Source organism: Elgaria multicarinata, chromosome 8 (assembly GCF_023053635.1).
Source record: "Elgaria multicarinata webbii isolate HBS135686 ecotype San Diego chromosome 8, rElgMul1.1.pri, whole genome shotgun sequence".
NCBI classification, from domain to species: Eukaryota; Metazoa; Chordata; class Lepidosauria; order Squamata; family Anguidae; genus Elgaria; species Elgaria multicarinata.
In genome coordinates this window covers 83,187,579-83,205,558 of record NC_086178.1, presented here as the reverse complement: position 1 = coordinate 83,205,558, position 17,980 = coordinate 83,187,579, and the positions used below count along the sequence as shown (strand labels likewise).

The window sequence follows — 17,980 nt, the reverse complement described above, 5'->3', positions numbered from 1 at the left end:
CTAGAATGGATTTGCCCACCTTGCAGTCCTCTGTATGCCCCACAAATCTTTGGAGCAGATTTGGTGGGTTACAGCGGGGAGGAGAGGAAGGGGAAGTCCCTTTGCATGAGCAGAAGTCAGCTCATGTGACACTGGATGTTGCCCGTTATGCTTAGGGCTGGAAGAATGGCTACCTCTAATTGCCTAGTTGTATAGCTGCTGTACAGTGTCAGTGGCTTGGCTCCAAAGGTACCGTTCTGTGAGCAATAAGCCAATTTCATTAGAGAATGTTGCAAATGAAAAGTGAACTGTACCAATCCCCACACGGCTGGATTCACAAAAATCACTTATTCCACTTGGGAATTGTTTGTGCTGCAGCCATGAGGGCATTGTTTCCATTTAGGAACAGAATTAACTCCATATATGCAGCTGTGTGATCCTTTTGCGCACCGTGATGCAACTCCAGATACTTGTAATGCTACGTCCTCACTTGTGCCTGAGCTGCACTAATGAGCAAACTTATTCTGTTTTCAGGTCTTTGGATCCAAATCAGGGGAACTAGCTTTTATAAGAACCAACACCTGCTTGTTCCTGTTAACAGAAATGACCTTGATATCCCAGTCAGTCTTCAAACTTACTATGACAGCACATTAAATACCTAGGAAAGGTAGGATTATGCCAACTACTATTCCAATGAATTATGAAATGCAAAATTATTCTATCATTGCAGGGACATCACAGGCATATAGTATCATTACAAATATTTCAAATCAGAATATTTAGTTGATTAACTATCTGTCTTTTAGCCAATTGACTGTTAAAATAAATAAATTTGGCATATTACCAAAGGCATGTAAGATCTTGATATTTTATATTTCAGTTTCTAACTACAGTAACAAACCAGAACCAGTATGTACAAGCACTACCTTAACTCGTAAGCCCACTAGTCAAAACTAGCTTTATTTGATTAATCTAATTATTAAAACCAACCTTACAACCTATTCAGGATAAAAAGTTATTTCTCCATCTCGTGCCTAATTGTAGCTTAGTAATATCAGTCAACTTAAGCTTACTTCAGTAATCTGTTCATCATATTCATCAAAGGGTTTCCCATCTTTCCTGTTGAAAAATGTTGCTACACCAACAATTTCTTCCTTTTTGTTGACAATAGGTAAAGACAAGACATTTTTAATAACCCAGCCTGTCTCATCGAAAGCTTCTCTCTGCACAAAAGCAAAAGAAAAGGCAATGCCACATATTTATTTTAAAAAGATAATATGTATGTCTCTGCGTGCATCAAAACTGCAAAAGTAAAAGTTTGCACCCAAATCATCTAAAATAAGTGCTAAATTACCGTTAACATAGTATCATTTATTTGTTTGTGCACACAATAAAATAAAACATGTTACCTGAAAAGCGAAGTATTCATCTGCTGGTGCATTCATCATATTACAAATCTAGAGAGAGGAAGAAATATATTAAGGTAGGGTGACCATATGAAAAGGAGGACAGGGCTCCTGTATCTTTAACAGTTGCATAGAGAAGAGAATTTCAGCAGGTGTCATTTGTATATATGGAGAACCTGATGAAATTTCCTCTTCATCACAACAGTTAAAGCTGCAGGAGCTATACTAGAGTGACCAGATTTAAAAGAGGGCAGGGCACTTGCAGCTTTAACTGTTGTGATGAAGAGGGAATTTCACCAGGTTCTCCATATATACAAATGACACCTGCTGAAATTCCCTTTTCAATACAACTGTTAAAGATACAGGAGCCCTGTCCTCCTTTTCATATGGTCACCCTAATTAAGGAGAAGGTCCTACATTTAAATGGTGGCCTTTACAGGAGATGACCCAAGATGAGGGCTTGCCCTTCTATCTTAGGATGTTTCCAGACTGTTGACTGCTATTAATACCAATCCAAATACATTGTCCAAAATACGTTGTTCTGGCTTTTCCTCCTTAGAGGTATTTTTTGTTTTGTTTTTAAGAAAAAAAAATAGAAGTGTTACAAATGGAAGACTATGTCATTTGGGCCATCCCATAAAATTCTCTTGTGAAATTCTCTTCACAATAAAAGCCTTGTATGGAACCACCCCTATTTGGGCACTGCTTCCCCAGGGTGAGCTGTGATGGTATGATGGCTGTGTGCTACGGTTGCTGTTTCCCTCTGCATTGAAACCTCCTTGTTAGCCTAGACCAGAGGTGCAGAACCTGTCAGCCCAAAAGATGAATTCCATTTTCTAGAACTCTCAGGAATTGCATTCCAGTGGTAGATGGGGCTAGAGATCAAAAGGGTGGGGACAAACCCCCAAACACCAGCAGGTTTTAGCTTAAAGCTCTTAAAGCTACGAGAGCCTTAGAAGAGGTATTTCTACCTTTTGCAACTGGGAAAAAAACTGCACCAAAGCTGGGAAAACAACAAATGATTGGTGGTTGGAGGAAAGGGGTGTCTTGTTTGAGGGGGACACAATCTTCAAAAAACCCAACATCAGTTCATGGGTTACTTGAGGGTTGTTTTCCCCTCAAACAAGCCATGCCGCCCAAGTTCGGCCCAAACAACAAGCCATGGCCAGGTTGGTGATTATGAACTTCAGCTAGAGTGACCAGATACAAAAGAGGGCAGGACTCCTGCAGCTTTAACTGTTGTGATGAAGAGGGAATTTTGCTAGGTGCTGCATGCACACAAATGACATCTGCTGAAATTCCCTTTTCTCTACAACTGTTAAAGATACAAGAGCCCTGTCCTCCTTTCCATATGGTCACCCTAACCCACAAAGTACAGCAACATATCCATATCACAGAAGGCAAGCTCGTGATACTGAGAGAAACTCCCCCCATAAAACCCAATTAAAGCACACACACTACACACACACAAAAAGGCAAAACACGTGTGCATGCTCCAGATAAATGAGCCTGCTCCAGGTAAATGAATATTGAATCGTAGCCTTAGGTGGCAATCCAATACACCCTTATCCAGAAGTAAGTCCATTTGAAGTCAGTGGGGCTTGCTTAAAAGTAAACATTCATAGTATTGCGCTATTTATATTTTTAAGTTTCCTTTGAGGCTGCTTGTATAGAACATGTTACAGGAGGAGCCAGATACAGACCCGGTTCACATGATCACATGTATAGAACATGTTACAGGACGAGCCAGATGGTTCACATGATGACTTATACAGAACATGTTACAGGAGGAGCCAGATATAGACCCAGCAGAGAAATAAGGCACTGATTCAAATTCAAACACATGCATCACACAAACACATACAGAGTTATAGAAAATTAAAGTTTGACACTTACAAATCCATTTTCAGCAACATATGTTGGCAATCCACTAACAAGACACCAGTGGTCCGCAGGAGGTGAACTTGAGGAAGAGAACGAGATAAAATGAGTACATTTAGCATAAGGCAAGCACAAACAACTACTATCTAACAGAGTGACAATAAACACTCACGGAATGACTTTGATTTCTTCCTTTCCATGTAAAATGTAATCAATTATCTTATAAAAGTTGACTTCCTAAATACAAGGGGAGAAAGCAATGTGATAATTTTTAAGCATTCAGTCTTGCAAAAACTGTGTTTTGGACAGATGAAAGAATTTTACTCACTCGGCCATCAGGTGTTTTTGGCCCTTTGTAAGGCTCTGCTTCTCCCAGCTTAATTGGCCATTCATCATAGAATTCCTGGAAAAAATGACATAGAAATGATCAAGAAGTTCCAATAGGAGCAGCTACTTTAAAATGGCTTCTAAAGTGACCAAGACAGAGATTTGGCCCCTGATCCTGTACACTGTTAAGGAATGTCTTCATGGCACTTGGTTGGTGCTGTATTCCTCTCAAACCTGCATGTTCCCTTTCCCGGGGTGGCACTGTGTAATTCCAACACTGAGGAGGGAGCACAGAGTTTCACTGGTCACCTTCCAACAAGTAGCGCCCCTGGTCTGGCCTTGGAGCGATGTCAGACGGAGGAAGTGCCATATTGACATCGCTCCATTTGAAAAAGTCACGGTAAATCCCCGACTTTTTCAAATCACAGCATCGTGGGGAAGCCCCATGGAGCTGCAAAGCTGCGCTTGCGTCATCTAACTGACGCAGCAGTTAAACAGCCACCACGGGGCTTTCCCCACATATAGACAGCCCTTCGGCATCTTCAATCCTAAGGAGTTTAATTAGATTTAAGTAGCTGAACCATACACAGGGTTAAATTTGCAAATTAAAATATATATATTAATAAACCCGACCCCACTCCCACAGAGCACTTGAAGAGCTCCATGCCCTGTGCCTGGTTCCCAGCTCCTCACATTTACTTGCGAGGAGCCAGGACGAAACCGGGACGGCCGCCCACACCTCCCACATTCTTGGACAATCCTGAGACTGCAGGAAAAACTGGACTAAAAGCCATCCTGGTTATCCCGGGGAAATGGAGGGATCTTCCCTCCCTGCTCCCGGGATCCCCTGTGCGTCATGTTGATGCACAGGGATAATCTCGGGGTGATCCCTGGGATAAGGCATGGTCTAGACATGCCCATCGTCACTATTGTGGGACAACAGCAGGAGGCCATAGCGACAGTAGGGAAATGCGAAAATCCATCTGTCTGATGATGCTCATAGAAGGGACAAATGGCATTTCTGAATGGGCAAACTTTGTCTCACATGTCAGCTTTCTGAAAGAGAAATAACATTCTCAGACTAAATATATTTTATCTTAAGAAGCAAGTCCTATTGCTTTTGAGGGAGTTCCCTTTCAAGTAAGCACAGCTTGCAGACATATTTTAAATTTCTATTCCTTTCATTCAAGGAAAGACAGAGGCTTAGCAATGGGGATGTGCGGGGGCAAGTCACGTTTTTCCACCTAATGGCAATTAAAATTATAGTGACCTTCTCTTTCGTCATGTCCAGCAGACCAACAGAATATCTTTCACAGTTTAAATACACTCGAATAGTGTACAGTGCTTTGTGAAACTGTCGCTCAATATCTGTAAGTTCTTCAAATACTTTGTTGGCACACCACAAAAGCATCTATTTCAGAAAGAGAGATAAAGAGATAAAGTGGAAACAATATTTAAAAGTTTGAGTGACATTTTTGACAGAACACAGAAACTATATGTGAGAGAATGTGGCACAGCCATCTGCAATTTTTTTCTTTTTTCTTTTTACATTTGCTGAAGCCACTATGAATTATTATTAGTAGCAGTAACAGTGATATTTATATAAGCTGCCCAATACCAATATTCTCCTGGCAACGAAAAAAACGTAAAATATTGAACTTCAACATAAAATACAGTAGCCAACAAGCAAATTGCAGCATACGCTTTCTTTTTTGGCAGAAGGGAAGATAAAACCTAATTATATAGAATTAGTTTTAAAAAATGACAAATAAAAACAGTGGATTAAGGTCACCATTTTAAAAGGCATGAGAAAATAAAAAGGTCTTCATCTGGTACCAAAATTTCCATTGAAAAGGTGCCAGGCAAGCCTCTCTAGGGAGAACATTCCGTAACTGTCGGGCCACTAATGAAAAGGCTCTGTCCCTGGTATCATAGACTTGGACTGGGCATCCGGAGAATGGCCTCTCAAGATCTTAAAGTTCTGATAGGTATATGAAAGCATTTATCATAGCAATAAAAATAGGTGATGGGGTTTTTCATTGACTTCATATTTAGGGTTCAATCCTATTCATGTTTAGACTGAAATAGTCCAACAATTACCAGCATTCCCCAGTCAGCTTGGAGTTATAGGGTGTTTTTCAGTTTAAGCATACATAGGATTGCACCCTTAGTTAAGTTAATAAATAATACTTTACCTGACTTTTCCTGGATTCAACATTGTACATGTATGTAATGTGGTATTGTTTTAAAGCAAGCGAAAGAAAATTAATGTATTTATTAAAGACCTGCAATGAAATAACAAAAAATCATATGTAAGTCAAATTATAAAGGACGTTATGCATACAAAGTTAAATACTTCAAGTTCTACTGATTTCCTGGGATACTTAACCACATGGTTGTCTTGCTACTATTGAAATCAATGGGCCTCAAGAATATTTAACTTTGGCTGGATTATAGCCCACACTTTTTTTAGATTTACATCATGCTCTATGAAAGACCAAAGGTTGAGGTTTCCAATAGACGCCTACCCACTAAGACTGCAATCCTACATTGGCTGACCTGGGAGGAAGCCCACTGAATTCAGTGGGACTTACTTCTGAGGAGCCAAGTATAAGGATTGCACTGTTCCCAATGTTGCAGATTGCTCCCAGATGAGGGTTTTAATATGCAACCACCCTGCCACATTCATAAAATCTAAGGGGTTTTCAGATGTCAGCATCATCCACTTGCTTTCCTACCACTTCTTCTGTCTTTTTGCTTCTCACAGAAAATTCATTAAGGGAGAAAAGATAGAATAGCTGTCTTCTGAATGTTAGCTCTAGGACCCCCTCTGTGTAGAAACACCCATAATATCAGATGATCACAAGTCACTCATTGGACTTTGTGGGATGGTTTGCATAATCGCCATTGCCCATCGTGGCTTAAATAAACCAGAGTGGGTTGCAGCGCCTGCCAGCCACCATTGTGAATATTCAAGTCACGGCAGGCAGCTGTGATGTGTGAACTCAGGCAGGATGACCTTACTGTGGTTACAAGCTATTCCAGAACCCTACTGCAGCCCAGGTGCCTCTGTTACATCTTATTGTTCAGAGGAACACTGTGTTCCTTTTTAAAAAGGATGTTGGTACTTACATCTTCATCCTCTTTAGAAAATTCTGAGGCATTTTTCTTGTTAAGCGCCATGAACACAGCAAGAACTTCTTTGCCCTGCATCACTGGTGTTGCCAACATATTGACCGTTGTAAAGCCAGTTTGTTTATCCACAAAGTCGGAGAAATGATTATTCTGAAACAAACAGGAACAGTTCATTAGCTTTTCAAATACTACTCACAGTAATTTATTTGGCACTTTTAATTTGCAATGATTGCTGTCCATGGTCTCCCAAAGGAAGATCACATTTATTCCCTCAGCCTGGAGAACGGAGTCAGAGAGAATATTTCCCACAAGGTGACGCAATGATACCAACATTTTCTGTACACAGTGGTGCATGAAGTCACCACAACCAGAGGGAAACGCCAAGCTTGTAAATCCTGCATCTGCACATAGCAATATATTTATGGATCACCCAATTCATATGCCTTTTACATTCATTATGTTTAGAACGGAATATATGGAGAAGAAGAACTGAGGTTATTCCCACTAGTTACCCTACGACTCCCAGTACACTGAAAGTGCCATTTGCACAGGAGTCTACGTGCACATACTCAAACATGCATCGGCTTCCTTTTATGTAATCTGTACCCTCTGAAAATGGAATGTGTGGATCCTGTCTAGGCTCCTGTGCAAATGGCTCCTTCAGTGTGTGAAGGCTGAAAGTGGGGCAAGTAGGCACAATTAATTAATTTGTTTGTTTATCTATTTAAAACACTTGTATCCCGCCCTATATCACTAGGATCTCAGGGCGGCATACGGATAAAATCATACAATATAAAACAATAAATATACACAGCTAAAAACAAATTAAACCATGAATCAAGTTAAAACCAGTATATAATTTAAAAGCAGTAAAAACAATTAAAACAGTTAAAACAATGTGCAAACTTGGTGAATTTAACTATTAAAGGCTTTGTTAAAAAGCCATGTTTTTACTTGGCACCAGAATAAAATCAGCGTTGGCGCCAGTCAGACTTCCAAGGGGAGGGTATTCTACAGTCGGGGTGCCACAACAGAAAAAGCCCTCTCCCATGTCCCACCATAGCGTATGTGTTGCGCTGGTGGGATGCGGAGAAGAGCTCCTCCAACAAAACTGAAGTCTCGGGCAGGCATATATAAGGAGAGGCGCTCCCTCAAGTATCGATGATCCTGACCTATTCCTCTCCAGGGTCATAAGAACATAAGAAGAGCCATCCTGGAACAGACTAGAGTCTATCTAGTCCAGCACTCAGTTCACACAGTGGCCAACCAGCTGTTGATGAGGAACCTAGAAACAGGACACGAGAGCAACAGCACCCTCCCACCCATGTTCCTCAGGAATTGGTGCACATAGGCTTACTACCTCTGGAGGTAGCACATAGGAGGTAGCACATAGCCATCAGGACTAGTAGTCATGGATAGTTTTCAGAGGCTATATGTTCAGTCTGTGTTCATTTTTATACAGGGCTTCTGTCTCTTCCAAAAGAAGTAAAAGAAAAGTTGACTCAGGCATGTGTGCACCAACATTGGTACAATTTGCCCAATTTAAAGTAAGAAGCTGCATTTCTATAATATTTCATAAAGTAATTATTGAAAGGCAGAACAAAGAAAGGGACACTTGAATGACTACTGCCTATGGCAGCCTCCCCCAAAGAGTTTTCCCCAGCAGTCACCCCTTTTATTATTCAATAGGTATTTCTAGGAGAAAATGGCAGCTTTCCTCAGAAGCCCCTCAGAGGTATCCACTGCAACCAGTACCAAAAATGCAAAAATGTAATCTGCTGCTATTGTTAAGTGACCCATAAATCTTTTGAAAAACTTAACTTTTCTGAAATCATGCCTCTCCCACCCAATCGGACACATTCCTAGTTTATTATTCAGTATAATCATCTATGTTATTGTTATTCATGTTCACAAAGTATTACACAGATTATGTAGTTTACTATAACTGCTAACATTTGCCAGCATTCATTCTTATTACATTATTTCCTAGATGCTATAGAGGAAAAGATGAAGGATTCTTAATTGATTAAGCAATCCTCAAACTTCAGACTAGAAGAGCTGACATTGACCATTGTAAAAGTAATCATTTACTGTATTAGAAAGATTACAAACAAACAGAAATTAGCCTAACCAAATCTCTTTTGCAATTTAAATGGAATTACACAATGTTATTGATTTTATTTTTACAAATTTATATACTGCTGAACATAAAAATACTATAGTGGTTTACAAGATTAAAATCACAACAAAACCCTCCCCCATAAAGATAAAACAATATCATTATATAATCAATAAAACCAATGCACACAGCTGGGTCAAGTTACAGGAAAAGCCTGAATGAACAGTATGTCTTAAGCAGGCACCTAAAATGAGGGAGTTCCTTACAGTGGATTGTGGCTGGGCTTACACTCTCTTCTCTCTCTTTCAGCCAAACCTTTCTCTCTTTTTCACACCCAGTTCTTTCCTTTGCTCCCTCCTCCTCCTCCTCTCTCTCCTGCCCTCTTCCTCCCACACAGCAGGCTTCCCTATACTCACCCATCTCCATTCACACACAAGCACATGCTTAGGCCTGGTCTGTCTCTCTCCACTCAGCCCTGCACAATATAGCTGTAATCTGATAACAGTGTGCTGGAATGGATTTCACTTGGAAGGAAAGGTTCAATGGATATTAGTGGCAGAGGCCTAAGCCTAGTTGGTTATACTTCAGTATCAAATTATAAATCAAAATATCATTAAAATCACAGCCTCTCCTGTAATATAGGTAGCCTACATCAATAAGATGAAAGAATAACTGGTTTATTTCTTCATTCAGTTCAGTTTGGCATCCATCTTGTCACCACACCCAAAAGCTCAGGCCTGGAGCACGCTCAGTTCCATCTTTTCTAAAAGAAACACTTTTGCTTTGTTACCCCAAGGTGACAACACAATATTACCTCCCCCTCAACAATGAACCAAATTACTTCACTGTATGAAGCCGCCCTTCCAAAACCATAGCACATCTCTGAAGCTTCTCATGCTTGAACTCACACCAACTGCCTGTTCACTTTTCTTCCTTGAACTGCTATAAAGGAACTCCCGTCTGAGCTGCAAATTACCATAAGTACAATAAATATATGTCATATTATAAACAGCAAAGCAAGATATTAAATCACAAATGCTTATCTAAAAGGAAATGACTGCTCTTGCCTTCTAAGAGAATACAAAGCCAGGCTTTGGTGGGCTTCTAAGAAATAAGTCCCCTAATAGGTATAACATTAACAATCTCAGATATGCAGATTATACCACTTTGATGGCTGAAAGCAAGGAGGAGCTGAGGAGCCTTATGACGAAGGTGAAAGAAGAAAGTGCAAAAGTTGGTTGCAGTTAAACCTCAAAAAACAAAACAAAAAAACCCCAAGATTATGGCAACTAGCTTGATTGATAACTGGCAAATAGAGGGAGAAAACGTGGAGGCAGTGACAGACTTTGTATTTCTGGGCGCAAAGATTACTGCAGATGCTGACTGCAGCCAGGAAATCAGAAGACGTTTACTTCTTGGGAGGAGAGCAATGACAAATCTTGATAAAATAGTTAAGAGCAGAGACACCACACTGACAACAAAGGTCCGCATAGTGAAAGCAATGGTATTCCCCGTAGTAACCTATGGCTGCGAGAGCTGGACCATAAGGAAGGCTGAGCGAAGGAAGTTAGATGCTTTTGAACTGTGGTGTTGGAGGAAAATTCTGAGAGTGCCTTGGACTGCAAGAAGATCAAACCAGTCCATACTCCAGGAAAGAAAGCCAGACTGCTCACTTGGGGGAATGATATTAAAGGCAAAACTGAAGTACCGTATTTTCCGGCGTATAAGACGACTGAGCGTATAAGACAACCCCCAACTTTTGAGAAGATCTTCCTGGGTTAAAAAGTCATCTTATACTGGGCGTATAAGACGACCCCCAACTTTTGAGAAGATTTTCCTGGGTTAAAAAGTAGTCTTATACGCCAGAAAATACAGTACTTTGGCCACATAATGAGAAGACAGGATACCCTGGAGAAGATGCTGATACTCGGGAAAGTGGAAGGCAAAAGGAAGAGGGGCCGACCAAGGGCAAGATGGATGGATGATATTCTGGAGGTGACGGACTTGGCCTTGGGGGAGCTAGGGGTGGCGACGGCCGACAGAAAGCTCTGGCGTGGGCTGGTCCATGAAGTCACGAAGAGTCGGAAGCGACTGAACGAATAAACAAACAAAAAAAAAAAAATAGGTATAAATATTCCCAAGAAGAATCCTCTGTCTACTCTAACAAATGTTATTTCACACGCTGGTGACATAAAGATAGTAATAGATCTTAATGGGAGAGATTATAGGCAACAGATGTTATCAAGGGGATGATGAAGCCAAGTCATGCAGAGCTTTATGTATCTTTAGCATCTTGAATTGTGGCCAGAAGTGAAAATTGTAATGTTTGTGGTTTCATACCAGAGGTGGGGGAAAGGTATTGGTAGATCCATTCCTTCATCAGGACAGGATTTCAGTATAATCTGGTTAACCACAGACAAATTTACCTCAGAATTTATACTAAATTGGCAAGGCAAGGGGGATTGGGAAAGGAAGAATACTATTCTGCATGTGGCTGCATGTAAGGAATGAACTATAAAATAAAACATCTGCTATGCTTCATCCGAATTCAGGTTCATATTTCTAAGAGTACCAGACCTCTGAACACAACACCCTGTGTCCCACCTTTAATAGGGGCCATTTTGCACTAGAAGCGGCTTTCTTGCAGATTTTAAGAGCAGGTATTAGTCAGGGCCAGCATCAAAGGTGGGTATAACTGGGCACCTACCAAGGAACCACTCCCCAGTAAGGGCCGATCGACAAGATCCTCTTGGATTGGCTCCTCCTCTTCATCATGACAACCTGCTTGTTCACCTGCTTCTCACTCCGGCCCAAACAATGGTTAGGGAAGATATGGTGGGAAAGCCCTGAATATGGCCGAACTGTGTTTGAAAGTGTTTCCCATTCAGAAATAATTGCTGATTAACATAATCAGCCCAGGTTGACCATATGGAAAGGAGGACAGGGCTCCTGTATCCGTAAGAGTTGCATAGAAAAGGGAATTTCAGCAAGTTTGTATGCATGCAGCGCTTGGTAAAATTCCCTCTTCATCACAATAGTTAAAGCTGCAGGAGCCCTGCCCTCTTTTGTATCTGATCACTCTAGCATAGCTCCTGCAGCTTTAACTGTTGTGATGAAGAGGGAATTTTACCAGGTGCTGCATTCATACAAATGACACCTGCTGAAATTCCATTTTCTATGCAGCTGTTAAAGATATAACAGCCATGTCCTCCTTTTCATATGTTCACCCTAGACTAACATATTCAAAACCTGCCCAAATTAAGGCACCGAAACACCTGCAGGTTTGCATTTTAAAATCTGCTGGTGTCATTGCTCCTTAAACTTTTAGTTTTCAATTTTGTAATGTCCCAGTGATTAATAACGAACTGTAAAGGTCTAAGAAATATGCAGGCCCAGGAACATGGTATAGCATTTATTATGCATAATAGCCATATAATCTATAATAATAAAAGATGTCTGTCTGTCGGCACTATAGTTACAAGACGGTGAAAGTTAGACCACCTGAAACTTGGCGTGCATTCTAAGGGGATCCTAGGGGTGTGCATTTCCAGCTTATTTTGTTTTTGAAATGCTTTAATTAATTTTAATTAATGTAAATGTTTCCATATGTTTGAAGCCTGAAGTGCAAACTTCAGTCACTAGGCGGGACATTTCCCTAACCAGACACAGTTTTGCATTTGTTACCGTTTGAAGCCAAGGGATATTAGTAGGCCAAGAGACGGAGTTATATGGCTTCTCCTTCTTCCCCTATTGTGCCCCCCTCTGGGGAATGGAGTAGACAGACCCCCTCCCTCAGTGGGCTATAGGGGTATACTATGGCACACCATTGCCTCTGGGTGCCAATGAGCATGGCTTCACTCAGATGGGATGGGCACAACTTGGACAGCTGCATAAGTTTGCTTGATGGCTTTGCTATGTCAAACTAAGGGTTATTCCGAGCTGCGTGAAACTGGATGCATTCATATAGTAACTAAAAATAAACAAACACAACTAAGTTAAATAATGAAGCTTCTTTCAGGCAGAACACTTCTAATGAACCTATTATCACAATCACTATCTTCATACTCCACTGTCAAACCATTGTCACATCCACTGATTTGGCAGTTATCAAAAGTGGTTGAAAAGGCAAGCTATCCCCAGCGCAATGCTGAACATCCTGTTACACAATGATACCAAATCATTTTCACAAACCAGTGAGGATCTTGAGCCATATCAGACATTTTTGGCCAGTACATCTGATCTTTCAGATACCAACCTTCATGCTGTATCAAATGTGGAGTGCAAATTTCCACAATAGGAAAAACACCAACAATAGTACAATGGGCAAAGAAGCCCATAAAAGATCATAAACTTTGTGAGTTTGAGCTTCAGCATATGGTTGTGTGAAAACATGTCATGCCACGATCAAAAGACATCTCTGAGGATCTCAGAAAAGCAGTTATTGCTTATCATCAATCTAGAAAGGGTTACAAAACCATTTCTAAGGATTTGGGGCTGCACTAATCCACTGTCAGACAGATAATCTACAAATGGAGAAGATTCAAAACCATAATCACTCTAGCCAGGAGCAGTCATCCTACCGAAATCTCTCCAAGAACAAATCAGTGCACCATCCAACAAGTCAAAAAGAATTCCAGAATAACATCCAAGGATCTGCAGGCCACTGTCATCTTGGTTAATGTGAGTGTTCATGACTCAATCAGAAAAGACTGAACAAGAATGGTGTTCATGGGAGGATAGCCAGGAGGAAACCACTGCATTCTAAAAAGAACATTGCTGCCCATCTCAGTCATCAAATGTTAAAGATGTATACCCCAGTCTAAATAATGTCACTGCATGAAGCTCTTTGTAGGAAAGGATGTGTCCAAAAATGTTGGTTTAGTTGGACAAAGCATCATGCATGCTATGTGGCCAAAAGCAATGAAAGCTCTCCTACAGCTTGGTTTAGTGATACAGTCACATTGTGATTTTAGATTAAGATACCTGATTGATACTTTTCATTAAACTGGTTTATGCGCATCATACAATGAGGTGAAAGAATTTGAACGATTCAGTTCAAAAGAATTTGAACTGCTGCTGTCATAGGTACCAATTTCACTGATACATCAGGGAGTATGTCTGATTTTTTGGCTCCAGACCATGTAGACCACCCTTAATGGAGAAGTTACATTCCATGGTATGGGCATATCAGCATCTTTCCCATTATTGTGGGTTTTGTTCAAAATCCTTTGTCATGCCTGAATGTTTGCCTCCAACAGCAGCACCCACAAAATGGAACAGCTTCTGCACATACTTCCAAATCATACAGTGAAAGTCAATGCAACATTCAGGCAATGCTGATGATTGAGGCTGGTATCTGGAAGATCAGATGTACTGCCCAAAAATGTCTGATTTGACTCCAGTTCCTGAAAATGATTTGGTGTCATTGAATAACAGGGTATTAAACTTTGTGGTGTGAATGCAAACAAAATGGCATGTGTTGTTCAACCACTTTTGGTAACTGCCCAGTCAGTGAATGTGACAATGGTTTGACATCATAGTATGAAGACACTGACTGTAACGAATGGGTTCATTGGAACTGCTTTTCCTGGAAGAAGTTTCATTATTTAACATTTATACACGCACAAACTTACATGTAGACATACACATTGTGGAATTCATGGCAGTGTACAATATTCTTAGGCTGTCAGTTCAAACTATTCCCAGGGACTTCAATGATTTGAGCTTCTTAAGCCACCCTTCTAACGGCTTCATCCCTGAAGTGATATTATTGTATTACACACACACACACACACACACACACACACACACACACACACACACCATTCACCACTAGTCTGTACTTTTGTGGCAAGATCTAATCTGCCACAATAGGTTTCAGAGCACATAGGGATACCTGTGTGCCCCTACAACCAACCTGCATGCATCTTCTGAAAATATACATCTGAATTGACCCAAACATTAGCAACAGGAAAGTGTTAAGAATGTCTCCAGCTTGGAATGTGGTGTCAAAGTTGGATTAGAGGTAGGTGATTTTATTTGAGAAGTACTTTACAAATCAGACACACTTAGCAACAGATATGTTGACACCAGAGACGGGTACAACCACTAGGATGAAATAGCCCTCTAACAACCTAGAAGAGTTATGATGGATAACATTGTACAGATGTAATGGAGAATAAAGCTTCCTCTCTGCCATGACTGCTACAGCATGTGGGCTTTCTGATTCGCTTGATTATGTTTCCTGCCACCTATGCTCTAGCCCAAGCCTGCACAACTTGTGACCCACCAAGGAGGTTTATTTAACCCCGTTTGTCTTGAGATGCTGCCACAGAAGGTTACAAGTTGTGCAAGTCTGCTGTAGCCATATTATACCCTGCTGCTTTAGTCTCTACATTTCCACTCCTTCATGTGAAGATGTTTCATGCTGTCAGAACAGTGGGAGAGAGAAGTTAGAAGACACGGTATCAATGGCCTATATCATTTTTAAATTCAACACTAGCCCAAGACATTTTGCTACCTGCCACAAAGAATGGGGTGGTGCCTCACCACCACCACAACCACCATTCCATGTACAGAAGCCAACTGGACTGGCAGTAGAGTCACAATTCAACAGCAGCCATGGGACAATGTCCTTCATTGCACATGAGGTGAGCAGGCTAACTAGGGGGTGCAAAGCAGGCTGTTTGGCACACACAGCTCTGATCTGCAACACCATTCTGCTGCTCCCCTAAATCTGCTGCCTGAGGCAACTGCTTCATGTTGCCTCATAGTAGGGTCAGCTGTGTCTCCATGCTAGAATTTATCAACAGCATACTTATCAAAGTAAATAGCAATACCCCTAGAATATTCTGGAAATATTGACTCTGTAAGAATCCAAAGACAGGTCATCTGAGCTGGCCCACTTATGCTGCATAGAGTATGAGCAACAGAAATCTGAGGTTTAACTAGGTAATGATGTAGCAGTGATAATATTCCTTAACCAACTCACCTGTCCCCAGACCACTGCAAAATAATCAGCCCAACATGTGACTTGCTCTATATGTTCAACCAAAATACAAGAGATAGCCCTGTATGGCTATAGCATGAATGTTAAAATTACTCAAAACAATGATTATGGGAGAAATAACCTACCCCAAATGTAGCAGGAAAAGGAGACACACACACCACATTCAACAAGAGTGTCCTGTCCCGTGCAGTCACAAAACGTGATGAGACACTGGAATTGCAGAGATGTTATCCTCTCGCTGCGGACAGACATGGTGGTACCATTGCTGTCACAGGAACAACCATTAATGCTGCCACCATTAACAAAGCACAAGATCACACTTCCTGAATGTGATGCTATCTATCTTCAAATGAATCTGTTTAGAACTGAGCTGATAGTTTATGTTATACTGAGATGTTTTTGCATTTTAAGTCCAGTGTGAATGTTATCTATTACAGGTGCCAGTATTTTGTAATTACTCTTCCTTGATCATTTAAGTGATACAACTCTCAAATTGTATAATTTCATGATGAGAGATATTAGGTGTCTATAGATTGTGTTTTACATTATATGCTTCATTTTAATTATAAATCTGCTTACATCAAACATGTCCTTTTATTTAGATCAGTGGTTCCTAAACTTTTTCAGGTCACCGCCCCCTTGGTTCCATAAACTCTTGCCCAGTGCCCCCTACCCTACACTATAAAAATCATTATTCAGAATAGCGGTTTTCAATGACCCACTAAAGAAGATAATAAGAATAAAATTCAAAACAGTAACAATGAATTGAATATTTATTCAAAATCTGAAGCACCGGCCATAGGCTTGCCAAGGGAGGGAGGGAAAAGAGAGCGAACGCCTCTATTTCGCAGCCGGCGTGGCAGGGCACACCAAGCAGGGCATGTCTCTTCATTAGCGTTTTGGTGCTTTTGAAACATTTCAATTCACCTTTAAAAGGACTCTTCTTAAACAGTATTAATACATGTGTGGATTCTTCCCCTATATGGCTTGGGACCAAACTACCTTCTCCCATAAAAATATCCCTGGGTTTTAAGACCTTCTGGAGAGGCGCTTCTCGGAAAAGATCACCTCGAGTGCCCCCCTGCTGCCCCCTTGCCTCTTAACGCCCCCCTATGCAATCCCACCGCCCCCAAGGGGGCAGTACCGCCCACTTTGGGAACCACTGATTTAGATTTACACAACAATTCTAATATATCCACTCAGAAATAACTCTAATTCAATAGGGTTTACTCCCAGGTAAGTAAGTATAGGATTGCAGCTTTAAAACCAATCTTTCTTTTAAACCATAGTTAATCCTGAAATAGGGCAGTATACAACAATACCATTCCATCTGCAAACTCAAATGCTTGTGTATTGTGTTAGCAGAATGTGCGCTAGTGAAGCACGTGGCCCACACTGAAAATGGTTGCGCAAGTAGAACTTTAGTTGGATTTTCCCCTTGAACATAGTTTGGAACCTAGTTTCCACTAGTGCAACATCATTTACACTAGCAGAATGACACAGTTGGATACTGCCCTATGCTGATATCACTAATAACAATTTTAAAAATCACTGACAGAAGTGGATTCTGAAAAAAGAACAGCAGCAAACAGAGCTTCCTTCCAGTAGATGCAAGTATCATTACTAGCCATTCATAACAGCATTGAATAATCCAAGTGGTTCAGACCAAGTGTTCATTTAGGTCATCTTTAAATGAGCAATAATGAGCAATTTGTACCACACTTGTGATTGGCCACTCATGGAAGTTTGCGGGTTATTTTGAGCCTCCTGCACGTCTCCCGCTTCTTCGCTAGGTTATTCTGCTTAAAAACAAACCTTGGAAAACCCGATTCTTCTGAAATATCCGGATTGTTCCTGCCATGTGCAGTCAAAGTTGTGCTTCAAAATATCCACTAGAGGGCACTTTCCCATTCAACTATATGAGCTGGGAAGTTTTAAATTATAGACCATGTGGTTGCTGCTCTCCTCCTGTGTAATTCAACTCATTTCAAATGTGGAAGAAAATCAGGAAGCAAAGCAACGGTAAGCACATGTGATTTCCCTTTAATCTAAAGGGCTTCCTGTTTGCAACAGTGGTCAGCCAGTTACATTTGGAAAGCTCACAGCAAGCAAAAGTCCTCCCCT

The 17,980-nt window shown here is 40.9% G+C and overlaps 1 protein-coding gene across 3 annotated transcripts in view; it reads right to left on the bottom strand.

Moving 5' to 3' along the window:
* The window catches only part of PDE6C (phosphodiesterase 6C), a 58,372-nt gene that overhangs the window by 20,715 nt on the left and 19,677 nt on the right, over positions 1-17,980 (bottom strand). For all 3 annotated transcript variants that reach the window (XM_063131613.1, XM_063131614.1, XM_063131615.1), the window contains exons 2-9: positions 6,726-6,878; positions 5,789-5,878; positions 4,864-5,004; positions 3,595-3,669; positions 3,439-3,503; positions 3,282-3,348; positions 1,389-1,436; positions 1,053-1,202 (exon numbers count right to left, since the gene is read on the bottom strand). In XM_063131613.1, coding sequence (XP_062987683.1) covers positions 1,053-1,202; positions 1,389-1,436; positions 3,282-3,348; positions 3,439-3,503; positions 3,595-3,669; positions 4,864-5,004; positions 5,789-5,878; positions 6,726-6,878 — 789 coding nt within the window. The remainder of the gene's footprint in view (positions 1-1,052; positions 1,203-1,388; positions 1,437-3,281; positions 3,349-3,438; positions 3,504-3,594; positions 3,670-4,863; positions 5,005-5,788; positions 5,879-6,725; positions 6,879-17,980) is intronic.